This window comes from Ailuropoda melanoleuca, chromosome 14 (assembly GCF_002007445.2).
Source record: "Ailuropoda melanoleuca isolate Jingjing chromosome 14, ASM200744v2, whole genome shotgun sequence".
Lineage (NCBI taxonomy): Eukaryota > Metazoa > Chordata > Mammalia > Carnivora > Ursidae > Ailuropoda > Ailuropoda melanoleuca.
Window position 1 is genome coordinate 89,017,699 of NC_048231.1, and position 21,622 is coordinate 89,039,320.

At 41.0% G+C, this 21,622-nt stretch overlaps 1 protein-coding gene and 1 long non-coding RNA gene across 9 annotated transcripts in view; one reads left to right on the forward strand and one right to left on the reverse strand.

The window, feature by feature from the left end:
- LOC109489786 overlaps positions 1-12,909 on the forward strand; it is a 38,823-nt gene extending 25,914 nt beyond the window's left edge. The window contains exons 4-8 of one of the 8 annotated variants that reach the window (XR_004620053.1): positions 259-474; positions 2,904-3,179; positions 4,199-5,099; positions 10,097-10,140; positions 12,115-12,909. This is a non-coding gene — a long non-coding RNA (uncharacterized LOC109489786). Of the gene's footprint in view, positions 1-258; positions 475-1,541; positions 2,172-2,903; positions 3,180-4,198; positions 5,100-6,865; positions 7,315-7,685; positions 8,560-10,096; positions 10,141-12,114 lie in introns of those variants that run through there. The other 7 variants (XR_004620058.1, XR_004620057.1, XR_004620054.1 and 4 more) reach the window with 7 other exon arrangements.
- Positions 1-21,622, reverse strand: part of ATP8B1 (ATPase phospholipid transporting 8B1) — a 124,427-nt gene that overhangs the window by 2,996 nt on the left and 99,809 nt on the right. The window contains exons 16-26 of the mRNA XM_002920263.4: positions 20,510-20,698; positions 16,793-16,905; positions 14,997-15,161; positions 14,142-14,253; positions 12,903-12,978; positions 9,221-9,353; positions 8,556-8,844; positions 4,191-4,414; positions 2,949-3,032; positions 1,990-2,235; positions 1,553-1,691 (exon numbers count right to left, since the gene is read on the reverse strand). Coding sequence (XP_002920309.2) covers positions 1,553-1,691; positions 1,990-2,235; positions 2,949-3,032; positions 4,191-4,414; positions 8,556-8,844; positions 9,221-9,353; positions 12,903-12,978; positions 14,142-14,253; positions 14,997-15,161; positions 16,793-16,905; positions 20,510-20,698 — 1,770 coding nt within the window. The remainder of the gene's footprint in view (positions 1-1,552; positions 1,692-1,989; positions 2,236-2,948; positions 3,033-4,190; positions 4,415-8,555; positions 8,845-9,220; positions 9,354-12,902; positions 12,979-14,141; positions 14,254-14,996; positions 15,162-16,792; positions 16,906-20,509; positions 20,699-21,622) is intronic.

A 21,622-nucleotide genomic window follows, 5' to 3' on the forward strand; every position in this document is an offset into this window, starting at 1 on the left:
AAGGAATGAACATTTTTAAAATAGGACTAAGCAAAGCAAAATGAGGAAGGCAAATGTACATCACTGAACAACTAAATAAAAAAGAAAGTGTGTGTTGACATTGCATGAGGTAAAAATGTAAACTTAGGCAATCTATACTTCTACATTTTTCTAGGCATATACTTTCCAATTTATAGTTTTAGTTTGAAACTCCAAGTGACAGTAGCAACTTGCACTGCCATTAGTATGACAGACCTTATGCTGAGGTGTTTTATACAGGTCATGCCATTCAATTACCTCTGAGGGATGAAGAGCATCCTCCTTGCCACACAAGGAAATGGAGTTGTGGAGAACTGAAAAGATTTCCCAGGGTAACAGAACTAGCCATGGCAACTCCTGAATTAAACCCCATACCCATCCGACTGGAGCCACGCCTTTTCTGCTGCAAATCGGCAGCTAGTTTATGTCAGAGGAAGTAATAATTCATACAACCAGGTAATCATACATAACTACCGAATTTTAAAATATTTATAATTAACATCCCCTAGAGCCAAATCTATCACCGTGTTCTCTGTACTTACACTATAAGTTTATAAAAGTAATGGCCTTTATTCTTTAAATGTGTATTTAAACACTCCCTTTGGAAATATTCTAAGTAACTGGATGCTAAGTTTTTAAAACACAGAGTTGGTAAAGAAAAACAATCATCAAAAAAATGAACTCAGGCCCAAGAAAAGGGTTATCATAGCAACTGTCTTTTTACAACTGATTTAAAAAACAACAACAACAAAAAACTCATCTTTTACAGGGAAACTAGTTTATGGGGACTTCCCCCCCACCCCGGACTGTGAATCCAAGCTGCTCTATTTAATAAACTAAGAAATTTGTAAATTCCAATTCATGATATTTTAAAATTCATAATATGTATGAAATAGTTCAAATTCATTCTAGCACTTATTTATCCTATTTTATACAGCTATAAACTGTTTCTGCAAGTTTACTTATTGCTCTGCATAATTTTTCTAACGATGTGGCAAGTTTTCCGCTTTTGAATTCTAAAATTTCATCATATGGGATTCATGCCTTGATTAGCTAATATAATATTCTTACTAGGTCTTTGAATTATTTCCATTTAAAGAAAAAAACTGTAGTGATGACACTATATTTGTACAAACTGACTTTTCCAAAAATCAGTATGTTTTATCTTTAGAGGTTTTCTTCAAGTGGAAATCCTGGGTCCAAATGTATGAGAAGTTTTATAGTTCATTATGTATTTCCAGATAGTGCTTTGGAAACATTATATTATCATGCTACGAGCAATACATGCGTACTCAATTTCCCAGCAACCTACCAATATTAGAGTTTTTTGGGGGGGGGTACTATCTAACTGAACAGATGCACAATTATATTAAAGTTTTAAATTTTGCTTTCTTCTGTCACATTACCACATTTCCGGCCCACCACCACCATTCAGTTGCCAGCCAGGACATTAATTTTCACTAGCAATAACTTACACTCTGTGTCTAGTAACACTTTTCTATACCTTTATTTTTGGAATTTAGAAAATACCAACCTGTAAATTGAAATGCAGATGGAAAGAGAACATGTATTCCAGCACTATGAAAGTCAAACATGATGCCAAAATAAAGTGCAATGCTTCCAAAAATTGAAAAAGCATTCACAAAAGTCCAGTAAGAAGTATCCAAGCCAATCTGTTGGGAAACCAGAGAAAAACAGAGCACTCATTTTGGGGAGTTACCAAGAAATAAAGGACCTAAGGATTCTGAAAATAGAATGCAACAATTTCGGCATGATTTGGCTTGAATACTGAAACTATCCTTGGCTCAGGCAAGAAGTAGGAAATGTGCTCGGTGTAAGGGGCGAAGTTTTGTAAAGTGGCCGAGGCTCAGTGGGAGGGAGAGTGGGAGCCAGGTGGATGCGCACACTGGTCTGTGTACGGAAAGACAGGTAACTGACAGATACTGAAAACAGTCAATTGAAGTCATGTACCTGGAAATTGACTGTTATTATAAGAGCAGAAGCAATGGTCACAGCAAAGGATTGGTAGTCTGAAGGCGCCTCTCCGTCCTGACCCACAGTTTGCAGATAAGCTCCCAGAGGTATGAAGAAGAGGATCATCGATGTTAAAATTCCGTGCACCAAGCTTACAAAGAACTTCTTATAGTTGAATAGTAAGTCTCTTTGTCCTACTATGTACAACGCAGGGAAGCGGAGGCTCAGTTTGTCACTCACATCCTTAAAGGGAAAACAGAATTAGTTGTGTACCATCCAGGATCAAAGAACTCCGAGATCCATTCCAATTTATATCTCACAAAGAGTTTCAACTTAGTTTTAGGAAGGCAAAAACTCAACAAGATAAGTCCTGAATGGTTTCAAGGTGCAGCAACCAAACCCTTTACTTTAGTCTACCGTTATTTACTATCTAATAAAGAAAAGGAGTAGGTAGAGATCTATTACTTTGCTGCTCATGGAAGGAAAGCAAATAGTAATGTCAAAAAAAAAAAAAATGTAGGGAGACTATTTTTACCTCCTGGTAGAATATGTTCTAATTTTTTTGGAAAGTATTTTCACATACAAGTTGATGGGGGTAATTCCAAATTATTCTTTTTATTCATTAAAGCACTTTCTCTAAGAATTGCTCCTAGATAGAATGTGGACTAATTTGGGAATTAAACACATATATTTGGAGAAATATTAAAATTTTAAAGTTATTACTGGGTGTCTTAACAAAAAACTCTTGTCCATGAATTCAACCCAGGCACAGAAATCCTCTTTTGTCACCATAATCCAAGAAGCACAGCAGTTAACTCTGGTTGCCTAACAGTATAATAATAGGGTTTTCTCAGGAAGAAATGAAAACCAAAAGAATGCGTTGAAATATTTGCCTTTAACTTCTCAAACAGGTGCCCAGCCTGTCCTGAAGTGTCCCTGTTGCACAAGGCTCCTACCTGGTCAAGCAGCCCCATGAGGAGCACGGGCAGGCTGGAGTACAGCACGTTGTACAGCGTGATGAACCAGTCTTCGTACGCAGTCTGTGAGGAGATTACAGAGTCGCTGTGTCACAAACCAAGACCTACTGCCCGCCTAGTCAACATGCATTTAACACTCAAAGCGGGGAAGACCCCTGGACGTGCGTGGCCTCTGCCAGAGCAAGCAGCCCTCATCTACAGCTGCCCAAGGTGTGAGCCGAGTTCAATGGAAGGGCAGGATCAAACACGTTCCACAGAAACAAACCTTCCTTCTAAAATAAATGGGAGAATCTACGCCAAAACATTTTTTTGGAAGAGGAGTCCATTCTGTTTCAATAATGCTGGAAAATACATTGGTGCTGATCCTTTTTATGTCCCTTTTATGTCCCTTTATTAATGAATTAGAATATACAAAACCAAAACTGGTTCAAAAAGCACATAAGGTATCATTCAAATGTTCTTTTACTTTGCAAGTCCCACATTTCCATTTAAACACCTGTGAGGCAGAATTTGAATATGAAAAACAGCCTTCTGAAAGGGTAAGCTGGCCTGTGCACACACCGGTCCTCAGGGTGGCAGAGATGAGACCGGCTCACTCGTCACCACCCGCTCTACACAGGCCTGCATGGGATCAGGAGGCAGGCCCTCACTGCTCAAAGGTGCTCCAGGCCCTCGGTTTCTGAGGCTCTTCTGATACCATTTGTCTGTGGCAGCGGCATCAGAAGTTTGGACAACCACACGCGCTGACTTAGGTTCATTTTTACTAATGATATTTTTCTGCTGTATCACCATTTCAACATATTTTATCTGTCTCCCTCTGCCATTTCAGCACTAACGAAAATAAAAATCAACAGGTTAAGATAACAGATTTATGACCATCCAAAATTTGTATAATCCCTTTAGCCTTGGTCACAATATCATTTTATACGTTCAACGTTGACTAATTTGTTACCACTATTCTTAATGGCAAGATGACTTAGGAAAAAAAATCTAGGGTGAAGGCAAAGACACGTAACAAAAGCCAGTAGGTCAGGAACAAATCCCAACTTTTCAAAGGCAAAATAAAGTATTATTAAAGCACCAGAAACCTTTTAGGAAAGTCATCTATAATCTCTGTGCTTCAACTAGTAAGCTGCAAGTATGGAGGGGAAATTTTTTTTTTTTCAGAAGTAGAGTTTTATTTATGCGACTTCTCATCAGTAATAATAATTATTCTATTACCTGTGCAGAGTACCCATTGAAGAAGGAGTACCAGAAATGAACCAAAGTAAATGCGAAGTTTTTATAAAAGAAGTATCGTAGGAATTTGCACATCCTTATGTAAGACCACCGGCCATGTACCAGCAGCAGTCTCTGCAAGTATCTGAACTGGGCAAAGGAGTAGTCACTTGACATGACCGCTTGCATGCCTTCTTGTCCACTTATTCCAACACCGATGTGGGCAGCTGTGGGGCAGAGGGAGAAGACGTGAATCATAAGCTAATTTTAAGGCAAAACACTGAGGTGATAAAAACGTTTCCACAGGAAAACAACACAATCATGGAATAATACATGTGAAAACTTGCTCACCAGCCCCTCCCCAGCTTTTGAACTCAATGTCAGAGATACAAGTTGCTCAAAAGAGCACATGCTGGGGCCTCTCAAAGGTATTTGTGAAAGGATCTCAGGTGGGTCATAAATTCCATTTGGATTATCTGCCCAGCTCATAAGCCATCATAAGCCATCCTTCCCACCCATGGGGTGAACCCAAGGAGTCCATGCGGACTCCGCGTCCCTGCCTCCCTGGCCACAGCTGAGTCAGCTATGGGCAGATATGTCCTCAGCAGCAGATACTACACAGTGGCTCTCCCAACCTTCATTCCACCCTTGTTCTACTGGAAAGGTGGGAAAGCACATAAAAACCCACATGCTCAGAATGTAGCTGCAAGGGAGTCTGTCTGTGAATCGGGTTCCATTGTTAGGAGCCACCTGAAGTGGAAGTAGAAGCGAACTGGACCCCAGCACCCCTGCCCTTTCTGGCATTTCTGCAGCAGAGTTCATACCCTCTCTTCAGCTGCCTGGATGTTGAGCGACAAAAGCTTCTCCACTGAAAAGCCCTTCACAGGAGCCTCGAAGCTAGAAGCTCCTCTGGTGAGTGACTAATATGTTAGAGATTCAGGCTAGCACCTACTTTCTTCAGCCCATCCAGAGCTTTCATGAGCACCTACTCCCTTGTATTAATCACTTCCTGCTTAAAGTACCCAAGGGGGTCTGATTCTTGTACTAACCTTGACTGAAAGCCCAAGCTGGGGCAATCAGTGTCTCTTTCAGATTTTGGAATTAAGATTTGGGCGTGTTTGTGTTTGGAATTTCAACCTATACATTCTTGAGCTGCGGGACAGATACATTTTTTTTCCTGAGGGGTTCTGAGGGGCAGAGAAGAAAAGTAGTCTAGAAAGAGGGAGAAACCAGAAGTTGGGTTTCTGGTGCAGCTCCAGGTCCTAGTTCCAGCATCTTCCTGAGGCCTCGCTTCTTGGGAGGCAAAAAACGTTTTTTTTTCTTTTTTTTTTTTAATTTGGGGGAGAGAGCAGGAGTGGAGGGGAGAGGCAGAGGGAGAAGCAAACTCCCTGCTGACCAGGAAGCCCGACTTGGGGCTTGATCCCAGAACCCTGGGATCACAACCTGAGCTGAAGGCAGATGCTTAACCCAATGAGCCACCCGGGTGCCCCCATTGTTATACCTTTTAAAATAAATATCTTTTTTTCTTAAGCTTACTTTAGTTGCTCTCTAATATTTGCAGTCAAAAGTGTTTTAAGATAATATTAAACTTTCAGCATTTAATTATGGCCCACCATGACCTTAAGAGGCACATTTTTTTTTTGCTGGGGAAGATTCCAGAATGCATAAAAATGAATCACAGTTTTATCTGTCCTTCCAATAGTCATTTAGTCACAATTTCAACTTCAAGAATTACAAATTTTATCTAGGTCTTAAAAGGCATGGAAGTAAGGATATACTGAAATCACAGAACGTGTGATGGAGAACACAACGTATTATTACTTAGACCCGGAGAGTAACTGCCAACTCAGCAGGGTTTCCAACTAAAAGAAGCTCCAAAAATCCTGCCATAGTGGCAGACTACAAGGTCTGGCAAATTCAAAGCAACACAGTGACTTGGCCAAGCCTAAGTTTTCAGCAACACTTTGCAGTTCTAAAAAACAGAATAAATTGCATGTCTCAGTCAATATTTATGACTTCTCTCAAAACACACAAATAATTCTTATGACTAGTCAGGGCTGCCAAACTGCTCTTTCCTACCAAACCATGGCCTTCTTTCCTGAATAAGCAACAAAGGGAAATGTTGAGATTCTCCTGGAGCCAAGGAGGAGGAACCCCTGCTACAAGCCCTGATGTCCAGCCCCTTTTTGCTGAACTCACCAAAAACAGTATGTGAAATGAACACCCACAGCTCACGGGTGATTCAAGGCAACTGAATACATGTACTTTCTAAGGCCACACTTTCTCCCCCCTATAATCTAAATATAGACACCTGTATCTTCCTGAAGCTTCAAAAATGTGGTTTCAGATGCCTCACTGGTAGGCTTCTTCATAGTTGCTTAACAAACCCATCATGTCCTCAAGTTTTTTGCCTCTGTCTCCCCTCTCATGCTGCTTGTTCATTCTTAGGGTGTTAGATCACAGAAAAATCCCCACCAGCCAGCAGACATCTTCAGGCACAAGAGAGGGAGAGAGGGCAGGCAGCCCATGAGAGTTCTCGGGTCCTTGCTAGCTGCAAAAACACGGCAAGTTGCAGTTCCCTCCACTTCTGGGCTACACTATTAAACATGGAACTTGCTAACAAATGGCCAGATTTTTGGACACTTAAATATAATTTCTGCATGTTGTTTTTTATGCAGATGAAAGTGATGCCAGTTTTTCTAAAGTACAAAAAGGCACTATCAATACTTGGATAAAGCTACTGACTTACAAGGAGACCGGAGTTTCTTTGATGTTTATCCCAAATGGATGTTCCCTGTTATATATTAAAGCACCTGCCATATAGCAGAGCTTAATAAAGCTCTTAGGACAACTTCAGAAAATAAGTCTCTATGAGGTTACTTAATGTTGACTTTTTGTGATCCCTTTTATTATCTATTATTGGTAAACTCGGACAAAAAAATTCTCCAGTCTAAGTCCCACAGTCACATGGTACATCTGCAAGGTAACCTCCCTCTCTCCAACATCTCGAAGTCTACATTGTAACTTTATAAAAATTATGTTTGAGTTACTCGCCCTTCTGGCACAGCTGTTTATGTTAAGGGTGCACAATGGAAAATAAACTAGAACTGGCTGTAGTGGAAAAAAATTGATATCATTTGGAGCAAGAAATGCCAGTCCTATGGTAGGGTGAACACATGCAAAACACCCCCCAGAGGAATTAAACTGGCAGTGGGCAGACGTACACATGATAAAGAAGCAAGAAGACATACGTCATATAGCTGACTCCTGCTGAGGAAGATAAAGTTGGAATATTCTTAGTATAGATCAAGAAGGAGGAGGAAGAGACTCTAAGAAAAGAAAAAGACACATGAATTACAAAATAAGCTGAATTAAGTCTAGTTAAACATGCAGTTAAGGTACCCAGCATAACAGGACATGTGTGGTCATGTAACATGGTTCATCTTAATAACATCACAAAACTGGACGTGACATCAAAGATAATATTCTTGTTTTCAGATGAGAAAGCTGAGGCTGAGCACGAGCCCAGGGTGACACGGCATGTTGGCAACAGAATGAAGACAAGTATTCAGGCCTCGCTAGTTTTCATTACAAGATGCTCCCTGACAGTAATACAGGGAGGAAACAAAAAAACAAAAACAACCCAGGATTCAGGAATGTTGATGAGGGTTTGGTTCTGTACACTTTAATACCAGCACAATGTATTTCTGCATGATAGGACTCAGTTCTTCAATTTGTGAAGACCTAGGGTCCTTCGACCAGTGAAACGACCCTTGACAGTCTTCTAGGAGGGTCAGGAGGATGGTGAGACCACGTTGGAGCTTTGCTTCAATGCCACATGTGTTACCCTGAGCTCATACTAGGCCACCCAGTTTACCAAGGGCAAGAAGAAAGCCCCAGAAAAAAGATGCTTAGGTGAAAGAAAAATACCCTCAAAACAAATACGAAAGAGAATTCAACAATTTACTCCAAGCTCAGCAGAGATGTTTGCAAAACGTATTAAATAGCAGGAGTTTTTAAATAAGCCTTAAGGAAATATGGAGGAAAAGCAGCAAGAAAGGGAAAACAAAACAGATCCACATGTATGTAAAAGAGGGAAACGAATAAGGCTAAGCTCCCCCATCTGGAACTCTTATTTGGCATTCCCCAAGTGGCACAGTCCTACCTGCTCCCTCCTACTGGGTAGCCTGAGCTTCCTAAGGGCAGGGTCACAGGTGTCGTCATTGTGGGTAAGGGCCTCTGTCAGACATCTACCTTATGATGAAAGCCTAAGCAATGAAATTTGGAAAGACTACCCCCCCCCCAAAACATCCATGCCATTTCTTCTCTCTGGCAAGTCCAGTGGCATTGGCCATGGGCAAGACTCACTTTTGATCATGTTTACATCATTGGCCCCATCTCCGATGGCCAGCGTGATGGCCTTCTTGTACCTCTTCACCAGGTCCACCACCATTGCCTTCTGCTTGGGGGTGACCCGGCAGCAGATGACTGCGCTGCACTCACAGGCCAGGTCTACGAAGTTCTTCTGCCGCTGTTCTTTCCTAGCTTCCAGATGCCTCTTACTCTGCGTCCGCATGCGTCGTTCTTCTTCTGTCCTTGGGAACTTCAGCTTCAGAATTTTACTTCTCTTGGTCTTTTTCTCCAGAAGAATTTCATTCTGTGAAATCAGGAGATTACAACCATTTTAGTTTTTACGTCAAGCGTATCATTCCCAAGACCTTAATCATGTGAAGGATGGTCCTTGGGTTCTGACTGTAAAACCCATTTACTTACTATAAAAGTCAGAAAATACAAAAATGTACAAAGAAGAAAATTAAAATTATCCCTTGATAAACCAGGGATAACCACTATTACCAGTCTGATATAATTCCTTTCATAGATCATATAATATTACATCTCAAACTTGGGAAATTGCCCGTTTATAGGCTAAGAGATTTTTAGGTTGGCAGTTAATATGGGAAACCATCTAAAATCAGTCCACAATGAACTGCTTTAGTTTAAGCCAAAGGCACAGATACAGTAATGATACGCACCAACCAAGAACCAGTGATTATTAAGGCTCGGTTTTCACCAGGTGGAAAAAAAGGTTCATGCACTGAGGGTACAAATTTCGCATAGACTCCACCTCTGTTCCTCTGGTTTTCCATCCTTGTATGAAGAAGAGCACTGGTGGAAAAGAAATTTAAGTGTTTAAGAGTACAAGACTATAAACAGGCCCCTGATGGTGAGATACTTTTGATATATAATCTTTAATTGTTAAAAAATATAAAAGTTGTCATGTTAATTATTTCTAAGTGTATAGCTCAATAGTATTAAGTATATTCACATTGCCTTGTAACCACCAATCTCCAGAACTTCAACTTTCAAAACTGAAACACTATACCATTAAAAACTCCCCATTTCGCCTGTCACTACTAATTTTCTGTTTCTATGAATTTGACCACTCTAGATAACTCCTATAAATGGAATCACACAGATTTGTGGGGTTTTTTTGTTTGTTTGTTTTGTTTTTTTGGCCTATTTCACCGTCCTCAATGTGCATTCCTATTGTAGCGCATGTCAGAATTTCCTTCCTCTTTAATAATTTTGCACTGTATGGATATACTACATTTTGTTTATCCATTCATCCATCAATGGACATTTAGGTTGCTTCCACTTCTTGGCTATTATAAGTAGCACTGCTATGGACATGGGTATGAACATCTCTAAGTTCTGGCTTTCAATTTTTTGAGATATATATCCACAAGTGGGATTGCTAGATCGTACGATAATTCTATTTTTAATTTTTTTGAGGAACCACCATACTGTTTTCCATAGTAGCTGCACCATTTTACTTCCTACCAGCAGTGCACAAGGGTTCCAATTTTCACATGCTTGCCCACACTTGTTATTTTGTTTTTTATTTTTAGGTTTTGTTGTTGTTTTGATAGGAGCCATCCTGAAAGGGTCTGAGGTGAGATCTTATTCTGGCTTTAATTTGCATTTCCCTAATCTTTAGTGATGTTGAGCATCATTTCATATGCTTGTTGGCTGTTGGTATATCCTCTCTGGAGAAAAGTCTATTCAAGTCCTTTGCCCATTTTTAAATCCGATGACATAATATCATTAAGTCTTAATTCTTCCTCCACGGGGCCCCATGTCCTTGGTGCTTCGTTACTGGCCAGAGACAGCTAAGAGAAGACACAGCTGAATATGTGCTCACGAGCCACAGAAGGAAGGCAATCTTTACTTGAATGTTAATACAAGTGAACCCCCGGCGTGTTATAAACAATGGCTACTATTTGGCAAAAAGCAGCTTACTCCCACAAAGTCATGTTTGCTTTTGAGAATTCCTCAGTGCTTTACATTAACAAATAATTGAGAAGATCACATATAACGCATTCATGTGATAGAAAAACAAGTCATGGAATTTTGGAGTGAAAGGGTCCATAAATAGCTCATCCGATCTCTTCATGTTACAAATAAGGAAATCAAGTCCCAGAGAGAGGATGTGATTGACCTGCACCAAGTTGATAGGAAACTTCGGGTCTCCCTACTCTCAGCCCAGAGCTTTACTCGTGACACACACACAGCCCCTGTTCCCCACCCCAGCACTACTGATGTCTCGGGCCAGGTGCTTTGCTGTATGTGGCTGGCTGCTGTGTTGTAGGGCGCCGAACAGCATCCCTGGCCTCTACCTACTAGAAGACGATAGCACCCGCCTCCCCAATTATGACAACTAAAGATGTCTCCAGACATTGCCAAATGTTCCCTGGAAGGCAAAAGAACCCCCAGTTGAGAACTACTGCACTAGGGGAGTAGGGATCTGTTATTCTTTTTCTACATTAATTGCTCATTTGCATTTTGCAAATAAGGAATGATCAAGACGAATCACTAAAAGGCTGGAAGAGAAAAAACATGGTTACCCATTCAAACCATTCTATAGGAATCATCCTTTCAGGAATTACCTAGAAAGATAGATGGATTCAGCCCTCTGGAAAGGTAAACCTAGCTAAGAGCATGATCATAAAATTTGCTACGTGCATAAATTTTACTTTCTAATTTAGCTCAGGGCCCAATTTTCAGCACTTTATTTGTTTATTTATTTTTAAAGATTTACTTATTTGACAGAGCAAGAGAGGGAACACAAGCAGGGGGAACTGGAGAGGGAGAAGCAGGCTCCCCACTGAGCAGGGAACCTGGTGTGGGGCTCGATCCCCAGGACACTGGGATCATGACCTGCACTGAACTTGGATGCTTAATTGAGCCACCCAGGCGCCCCCCAATTTTCAACACTTTAGAGAGACCAGAGCTCTAATAAGGCCCCCCATCTATAAGAAATAAAACCATCATGGGGCGCCTGGGTGGCACAGTGGTTAAGCATCTGCCTTCGGCTCAGGCGTGATCCCGGCGTTATGGGATCGAGCCCCACATCAGGCTCCTCTGCTATGAGCCTGCTTCTTCCTCTCCCAGTCCCTCTGCTTGTGTTCCCTCTCTCGCTGGCTGTCTCTATCTCTGTCAAATAAATAAATAAAATCTTAAAAAAAAAAAAAAGAAAGAAATAAAACCATCTGGCAATTAGCCAAATCATTCGAAACCAAGAAACTATTTAAGTAAACATATTAGCATTTGTCTATCGCTATTTTTTTTTAAAGATTTTATTTATTTATTTGACAGAGATAGACACAGCCACCGAGAGAGGGAACATAAGCAGGGGGAGTGGGAGAGGAAGAAGCAGGCTCACTGCAGAAGAGCCTGATGTGGGGCTCGATCCCATAACGCCGGGATCACGCCCTGAGCCGAAGGCAGACGCTTAATCGCTGTGCCACCCAGGCGCCCCTATCGCTATTTTTTAAAAGCTAAAAGCACAGAGAGGCATGGTTTATGCAGTCAAACAGAACTGATCTATTTAAATGTTAGAGCTACTGATTTTGTTTGTCTAATTTAGCCAAGTGCCTAATATACTGGAACAACTCGCAGAAGCTCTATCACCATGATTAGAAAGAAGACTAACAACCACCATCGACTCCCTCATCATCTTACCACTTCTCAGCCTTTTGGCTCAGCTCAAGCGTAACTCCCTCATCATCTTACCGGACTAGGCAAATGTGTATGTGCACAGCTTATGGCCTTGTGACAGCCTGGGGGACGTGTTGTCAGGAAAAGACTTGAGGAATAAATAAAACTGTCAAGATCGCACAGCCCGGGAACTTGTGCAACACACTTCTAGCTTTTTAACAGGACAGGGCTCTTCCTTATACGTTCCCAGCTCTGCTGTGACTCTGGGCTCACGAGGGTTTCAGGAGAAGCTACGCTTTGAAATATCCTGCCCCATCCAGACATGTCTAGAGGGTATCCCTCTAAACGTCTCCTTCCAAGCACAATTGTGGGGCTCTCTCCTTCTAGGTTTCTTTCAAAATTATAATTCTTAGAAAAGGCAGCACATGGAGAGAATTCAGACTAATTGGCCAATGACGTCTTAATCTTTTTTTTTCTTGTCAGCAGGCAAGCACTGAGGACTCCCCAAGGAATGGAGAAATGGCCTGTGAAAGAGTGAATAAAGGCCCCAAGCTCCCCTAACACTAAAATCTGCTCAGAATAGGTCAAACCATGATAACTTGGAACTACCTGGGTTCTCTCGCTTCATGTAAATGTGAGGAAAACTGCCTGAGGGGACAGTCTAGCTCCCATTTCTCCACATCTGTGTCTACTGCCACCACTTCCGCCTTTACTTACTTTATATCTTCCCCATAGCAGATCGTGGTGTCTTCAGTCAGAAGTTCACACGCAAATCCGATATTTTCAGCAGTTTCTACAATAGAAAAAAATTCAGTGAGGGGATGTGTTGTGGTGAGCGCTGTGTATCCTGTAAGACTGATGAGTCACAGGGCCGTACCCCGGGAATAAATAACACATTATATGTTAATTATAATAAAAAATACAAATTAAAAAAAATCTATAAATAAATAAATTTAAAAAATTAGGTGTTGTTCCCATTGATGAATGATTGACTTTAGCTAGTAATGAGCATTTTTTTTTCAAGTCATGAAAATAGGTGGATTCAAGCCAATATGCTCGTCTTTCTGTAGCGATGTATAGAAATCACATAAGGGGGGGGGAGCCCATTTTCTGTGCTAAAATAAGTGAGGTCAAAGTCTGGTTTGAGATGTTTTCAATTATAAAAAGTACTATATTATCAAATACGTGAACTGGTTATTTAATAAATCAGCGTTCGCTGAAATCCTAAGCACAGTTGCTTCCTGTGGTTTAATCATTCTGTTATGGGAAAAAAAAATGAGAACTATTTCCATAAACCTTCACATGGAGCCCCTACTGGAGATGTCTTTCCCCCTTTTTCCATTACCACCCATTGTTATTTGTTTAAGGTCAGGACTTCCCTTAGCTTATCAGAGTGTGTAAGCCATTAACCACGTCAGGGTAAGAGAAATTATCTGATTTTCGCAGGAGGCTTGTGGAGTAAGGTAGCAATGCCAAACGACTCCTTGTTGAGCTCTACATTTAAAAATTAAGATCATCCCTCGGGTATAAAATTTTAATTATAGTTTTCAAGCAATAAAATGGGCCAGAAAACAAGTTGTTGATCAGCATTCTGTCTTGTTCCATTCTGTGCCCAACAAATGGCAAAGTGCTGGGGAGGACAGAAGGGACAAAAGGGATGGTCCTTTCACGAGAGGAGCCCACATCTGGCTGGGGAGATAAGACTGATCACAGTCAGCATGGCACGACCAGGAGCTCAGTTACGATATAAACTCTGCTACTGGGAGTTTTCCGGAAGGATGCTGTCAGCAAGAACTGGAATAATGGAGAAGGTTTTCTTAAAAGAAAGCATCTCTGTCTCAAAGAAATGGACAGTATTTGTGCAAGAAAGTCTGAGAAAGTCATCTTGGGCAAGGGAAATAGGAGCTATGAATATTTAACAAATTAACAGATACACTTCCCTGCAAATTGAATTACCCTTTTTGTCTCCAGTGAGCATCCAGATCTTAATGTCAGCCTTTGCGAGTTTTGAAATGGTTTCTGGGACTCCATCCTGGAGTTTGTCTTCAATTGCTGTTGCTCCCAATAGCTGGAAAGTACATTAAAAAAAAAAAAAAAAAGGAATTAGCAAGTAAGCTCATAATGTTCTGTAATTGCAGTTTGCCAGCCTGTAAACAGAAGGGCTAATTATACACCCCACTTGGTGCTCCCCTGGGGCCGATGGCCAGCAATGACAGGGAAGGCTGCTGCATTTCACACTTACCAAAAACCAAAACATTCAAAAACTTTTTTCTTAAAGTAGTTTACCAAGAGAAAAATGTAAGTACAAAATTAAGGACATTAAAAATATATACTTGTATTGCATACATACGGCTTTACATGGACACCAGCCACTTCCTTTCACTAAAGGTTGATACTAGCTATTTGCTGAACATATCCTTCTAATCTAAACTCAATAAGTATTAAATTTTCAGAAATTTCACTTATAAATGGTATATTTTTCTTATTTCAAGGTTTTGCAAAATAAAAATCATTTCAGTGGTTCTCAAAATGTAATATGTGCTGGTTATGTAAAAATCATAATGCATTTTAATGAGTGATATAAAAATAATAGAATCAGATTAGAATCTCAATGTTTTCTGTCTTTTGGTTTCTCATAATGGCAATTTCTATTTTACTTAACAAAAGAAACTCACATGACCTAGTTCCATTGTACCAATTTGAAATGCTAAAGTTAGAATTATCTTTCAAGCATGAGATTGAAAATATAACAAAACTTAATAAAACTTCCAGTTCTGTTTAGAATATCAAGTTATGAAGGTTAAAACTCACAATTAAGTCTTTTTCAATCTCTTCATACACTTTATCCAGAGCTTCATCCCGGTTGCTGGAGACTACACTGGCAGCCATAAACTTTTTATTCCATTCTTCATATTCTTTTTCTTCAATTTCCTTGTAGCAAAGGCACAGAGTTCTAAGAGTCTCACTTGCAAAGACCTATTTAAAAGATAATCCATCCAACAAATAGTTAATTTTATGTAATTCAAGATCGAGTTTGAAATCTTTCTTTGAAGAAATACAATAAGAATTTAAAAAGAGGTCATGAAAGATAATGAATTCTGAATAAATACATTCTGTAGACAAAATTAAACAAATACTTTGTTTTTCTAAGTATTCTCAGGATCCTATTTGTAGTTCCCAAAGTAGTTAAAGAGAAAAGTATATATTTCTTCTAAATCACATCACTAGAGTGAAGAAAACTTTTTCTCATAACGACTCAGAAAATAACAGACAAGGGAGCTGCCTTGGGGTGTAATGATGTCGTAAACACAGACCTGACAACTTTATAACTTGTTCCGACGAACTGTTACGAGCCCAATCAACTATGAACTGTCAATCAAGCATTATTTCCTCAAACCAGTTCTGAAATACCTAAGCCACTGTTAAAGCTGAGATAAAACATTTAAATGAAAGAGTGTCTGGAAAATTTAATCATGGTGAACACATTTAAGCTATTTTAAATAGCTGAAGTATGAGCCAGTAAAAATGTTTTATTACTTCACAGCTGCATCTCCTCTAGCCAAGATGGCAGAACTAGGTCACCCAACTGAGTGTACACTTTCAAAGATTCTTTGGAAGGTTCTGCGTCTGTTTGATAAAATTGCCGTTGTTCCCATGCTCATGAGAAATTATCCACCGCAACTGCTTCAACAACATATCTAAACTTAAAATGTGACACCAATAAGTAAACAACATATACAGGCTTCTTCCTGAGGGACCTTTGGCCCCAAAACTCAACTGGACCCTTAAAGGGAAGAAACTACCCTTTACTAAGCACTTACTAAATGCTGGGAATTGTGCAAGATGCTTTCCCTTGCAACAACCTTCCCTGGTAGGAATTATCCTCTTCCTCTTGCACATGGGCAATTAATGCTTCAGTGAGACATCAACCGTTTCCCCCAAGGGCACAAAACAAAAAGGCAGGACTGGGATACCAGGACCGATGGATATCCTCCGTACTTCATTAACTGTCATTAATAGAACCAAAACAGTTCTGTGAGGATTGGTAGGCAAGTCCAAGAGAGAAATTTCCAGAAGCATTCTGAATAAGTGCAATTATCACTGGACTTAGTTCATACTCCTCTCCGATAACAAATCTGAAGCAATTAAGACCAAACTGACTCACTGACAAAGGCATCAGAACTCACTTATCCACCCCATTGTTTTGTCATGCCCCATCATGCAGGGATGCTTTCTTTCCTTCGTTGTACACTAGGAGATTGGTGGAATTCTTAGAGGCCACACAGATATTAAGACTACAGCTCGCTATGGTTATGAAGCTCGCTCAAGGTCACTGGAAGAGAGACCAGTCATTACCCTGGGCCAGTCCTGCAGATGCTGCCAACCTGGGTGCTGGAAAGGACACCATGGTCATGTCCTAGGAAGTCAGCAGCAGGAGCAGAACCAGAACCAGCCTGCTGTATTCCTGCATTCATGCCCTTTCCACACAATTACACCAAGACAAGGGAAGGGCCAACAGTTAACACAGAACTTTCATTTGCACTTACAAGACAGTATCAGAAAGGAAGTTTGCAATCTGTTGCATGAAGGGTAAGAGTGGGACTTACATCCAGGGCATCCTGTGTCTCTTGTTTTGTTGGATTCATTTGATGTAACCGTTCATAAATCACCGTGTCGGCACCTTTACAATAAAGCCTGATATTGCCTTCTGGGGTTCTTACTAGTAGCAAGAGAAGGAAAAGCAAATAATAAAGGTAGGTTTGATTTCTAAATAGAAAACCACATTTATAAAGTTCATTTGAAGTGTTAGTCTGCTAATAACTCACCATTAATTTACAATCATGAATGTACCTAGCAAAACTTCACTCTCAACAAACTCAGTAAACCACTATCTACATCCGAGGTAATAGTGAAATAAATATGAAAAGATTCCTTTAGGCAGCTGAGTTTTTCATAATCTTATTTTGCAGCAAATATTGACTGATTTCCAACTGTGTGCCATGCCATGTTCTAGTTTCTTCCATGATGCCTTCTTTGTCTCTGCCATAGGAATCTTTCTTACCTATAAACCCGTTAACACTTACTGCCTTTAATACTCAGACCATAACATGACTCCTTGCGACTGTTTTTGTTAGATTTTTGGATCTATGAGGTAATAATAGCATGTGCCCTTATGGCTAACTGGATTTTGAATCCTTCAAGGTAAATGCCAGGCATGAAAATGATGAAGGCTAAGTGGCCAATGCTAATAGTTGGTGGATGTGGAAGAAAATACAAGAGTTTTTTTAAACCATTCTTATGGTCCTTCTGTAAGTCTGAAATTGTTGTCAATTATGAACTTAAAACTTTCAGTATTGGGAAGCAGTCACCCTCTCCACTCGGTGGCCTGTTGTCAAGTGCCTGGACTGGAGGTACACTTTTGCTTCCTAAGCACAGCCCTGCTTTTCTCTGAACCCTTCTCTTGCTGCTTCTCCCTTCCCTGATGCCCGGCATAGGGCAGAAGTGCTCGGAGGGCTCACAAAATAACAACATGTGTGTGGACCATCCACCCACCGTGTTCCCACCCCCCCCCCCCTTCACACCTAGCGGCTCATATTGTGGAAGAATGCCAACACGTACAAGAATCCCATATACTGCAGTTGTCGTTTTGAGTGACACACACCAGGCAGAATGAAGGGGGGGGGGAAAGTTTCGCTACGTCCGTGGCAATCTCTCAGGAGCCAAGTGGTTCATTCACTGCCTCTGTTATTCTGGTGTCATTAAATTAAATGTGCAAAAGGCAGTATCGAAGTGAGTGGTACACAGACATACTCTCGACGGAGACCTACCGATGATAGACATCCGCTTCCGGTCACTGTTGAAGTCCAATATGGCAAGAACGTCGTAGGTCCTCTCAGTTCCCAGCTCACTGACGGTGATCGTGTTCTGGGTCCTGGCAAGGAAGGCGAAGCCAAAGTTCCTGGCCGCGCTCACTAGAGCGCCTTCATCTGGAGAGGCCGCCTGGTAGTTGAGCTGACCTGACAGAAAAAACCAGAAAAGCTGTAAAACCAGAGGGAGAGCTCACCACTCAGAGCTCATTGCTGAGGTTCACGTGGGGGGTAAGGATGTATGGCAAAGCTCAAAACATCCCCAAGGAAAGAAATTGTTCATTCTTAAGGAGTATACCAACATTAACACTTTTCAGAATTTAAGGTTTTTATTTCTAATTACAAACAGTAACATAAACTAGGAAAAAAAAAAAAAACTGGCCAGGAATAGGGGATAAAATTCCCATAATCCTACCATCCGGAGGAAAAACACCACTGTTGACATTGGGTTATAATTCTTTCCAGTCTCTTTGAAAATGCCTATTTCAGTAATAGTTTCTATCCTACTGAATATACATTTACATCCTGGTTATTTTAACCTTATATTTTGAGCATGTTAATAGAGCTTTAGAGATTCTTTCTAAACATTATTTTAACTGATGTAAACATGCCACCATTTTCCAATTACAGGCAGTTTATTTCCAAATTTTTCTGCTCTCAAAAATAACATCGTAATAACCATTTTGTCTGTGTACAGAGGTTTTGCTGACTAATTTCTAAAGATAGCTTCCCAGTACCGAAAATACTGAACTGAAGAATACTGATAATTTTTAAGTCTGTTGGCAAATATTACCCATGTATTTTCTAAAAGGGAAGATAAAGGGTATCTTCCCTCTGGAAGAACGTGCTTACGTCACCACAGCCATATTCCCATACTAAAAAAAAAACCCTTAAAATTCATCAATCTGTTCCATCTCCTGATGTTTAAAGTTAATTAATGGAAAGTTGCCTTCTGTTCATAAGCACACTTTGACGACTGGAATGAATCTGAGCATGTTGAGCCAAGAAGGCAGGCATACAAGTCTATGCTCTGATTGCATTTATACAGAACCACAAGACCGACAAAGCTAATCTGGGTTATTCCAAGTTAGGACCAGTCCCCTTGAAGGGGCACTGACTGGAAGGGAACACAGGGGACTTCTACGGGACTCACAATGTTCTGTTTTTTAAAATCTGGGTGTTAATGACAAGGGAGGTTTCAGTTTGTGAAAAGAACTCACTGAGCCATATGCTTGTCTCCATACACATGTTGTACTTCAGTAAGAAGTTGAAAAAGATTTTCCTTTTTTTTTTTTTTTAAGATTTTATTTATTTGAGAGACAAAGATTACAAACAGGGGGAAAGGGTGGTGGGAGAAGCAGACTCCTCGCTGAGCTGGGAGCCCGATGCAGGACTCGATCCCAGGACCCCGGGATCATGACCTGAGCCAAAGGCAGACGCTTAACCAGTGGAGCCACCCAGGTGCCCCATCCATTTTTCTTCTTCAGTTATTCTACTTTGAAGCAGAAAGAAAAGCACTTCTGTGGTCAGGTGAATTTTCACAGACAAAGGCATTTCGTTTCTCACCGTGGTTTGAGCAGGATGCAGACCACGGATGGATGGGCAGCTTTTTACACCATCAGTCTACCTGGAAGGGGAGGGTGCTCCAGGGTGAAGAAGCTACAGGGAGAGCTGCACCTCCACCCACCTGCCTCCTCCACCCACCTGCCTCCACACACCTGCCTCCTCCACACACCTGCTCCGATGGCTCACTCTAAGTCCATATCAATCAATTCCCAGTAAACTGAAGATGACACTTGAGGTGGTTTTCTGTTCACCCAGAGTCACACCAGAAGTTACAAATGCACACACCGAATCCATCCATTCTAGAAACACACACACACTCCAGAGGGCGAACTATTTGACCAGAGCTCACCAAGCAGCAGTGGGGACACCACCCCCCCCCTTGGGCGAGTATAGCTGACACCGTGTTATACCGCACCATGCTGATGGCGAGATTTATTTCCAACAGAAAAAAAGGAACGAANGTGCCTGGACTGGAGGTACACTTTTGCTTCCTAAGCACAGCCCTGCTTTTCTCTGAACCCTTCTCTTGCTGCTTCTCCCTTCCCTGATGCCCGGCATAGGGCAGAAGTGCTCGGAGGGCTCACAAAATAACAACATGTGTGTGGACCATCCACCCACCGTGTTCCCACCCCCCCCCATTCACAGCTAGCGGCTCATATTGTGGAAGAATGCCAACACGTACAAGAATCCCATATACTGCAGTTGTCGTTTTGAGTGACACACACCAGGCAGAATGAAGGGGGGGGGGAAAGTTTCGCTACGTCCGTGGCAATCTCTCAGGAGCCAAGTGGTTCATTCACTGCCTCTGTTATTCTGGTGTCATTAAATTAAATGTGCAAAAGGCAGTATCGAAGTGAGTGGTACACAGACATACTCTCGACGGAGACCTACCGATGATAGACATCCGCTTCCGGTCACTGTTGAAGTCCAATATGGCAAGAACGTCGTAGGTCCTCTCAGTTCCCAGCTCACTGACGGTGATCGTGTTCTGGGTCCTGGCAAGGAAGGCGAAGCCAAAGTTCCTGGCCGCGCTCACTAGAGCGCCTTCATCTGGAGAGGCCGCCTGGTAGTTGAGCTGACCTGACAGAAAAAACCAGAAAAGCTGTAAAACCAGAGGGAGAGCTCACCACTCAGAGCTCATTGCTGAGGTTCACGTGGGGGGTAAGGATGTATGGCAAAGCTCAAAACATCCCCAAGGAAAGAAATTGTTCATTCTTAAGGAGTATACCAACATTAACACTTTTCAGAATTTAAGGTTTTTATTTCTAATTACAAACAGTAACATAAACTAGGAAAAAAAAAAAACTGGCCAGGAATAGGGGATAAAATTCCCATAATCCTACCATCCGGAGGAAAAACACCACTGTTGACATTGGGTTATAATTCTTTCCAGTCTCTTTGAAAATGCCTATTTCAGTAATAGTTTCTATCCTACTGAATATACATTTACATCCTGGTTATTTTAACCTTATATTTTGAGCATGTTAATAGAGCTTTAGAGATTCTTTCTAAACATTATTTTAACTGATGTAAACATGCCACCATTTTCCAATTACAGGCAGTTTATTTCCAAATTTTTCTGCTCTCAAAAATAACATCGTAATAACCATTTTGTCTGTGTACAGAGGTTTTGCTGACTAATTTCTAAAGATAGCTTCCCAGTACCGAAAATACTGAACTGAAGAATACTGATAATTTTTAAGTCTGTTGGCAAATATTACCCATGTATTTTCTAAAAGGGAAGATAAAGGGTATCTTCCCTCTGGAAGAACGTGCTTACGTCACCACAGCCATATTCCCATACTAAAAAAAAAACCCTTAAAATTCATCAATCTGTTCCATCTCCTGATGTTTAAAGTTAATTAATGGAAAGTTGCCTTCTGTTCATAAGCACACTTTGACGACTGGAATGAATCTGAGCATGTTGAGCCAAGAAGGCAGGCATACAAGTCTATGCTCTGATTGCATTTATACAGAACCACAAGACCGACAAAGCTAATCTGG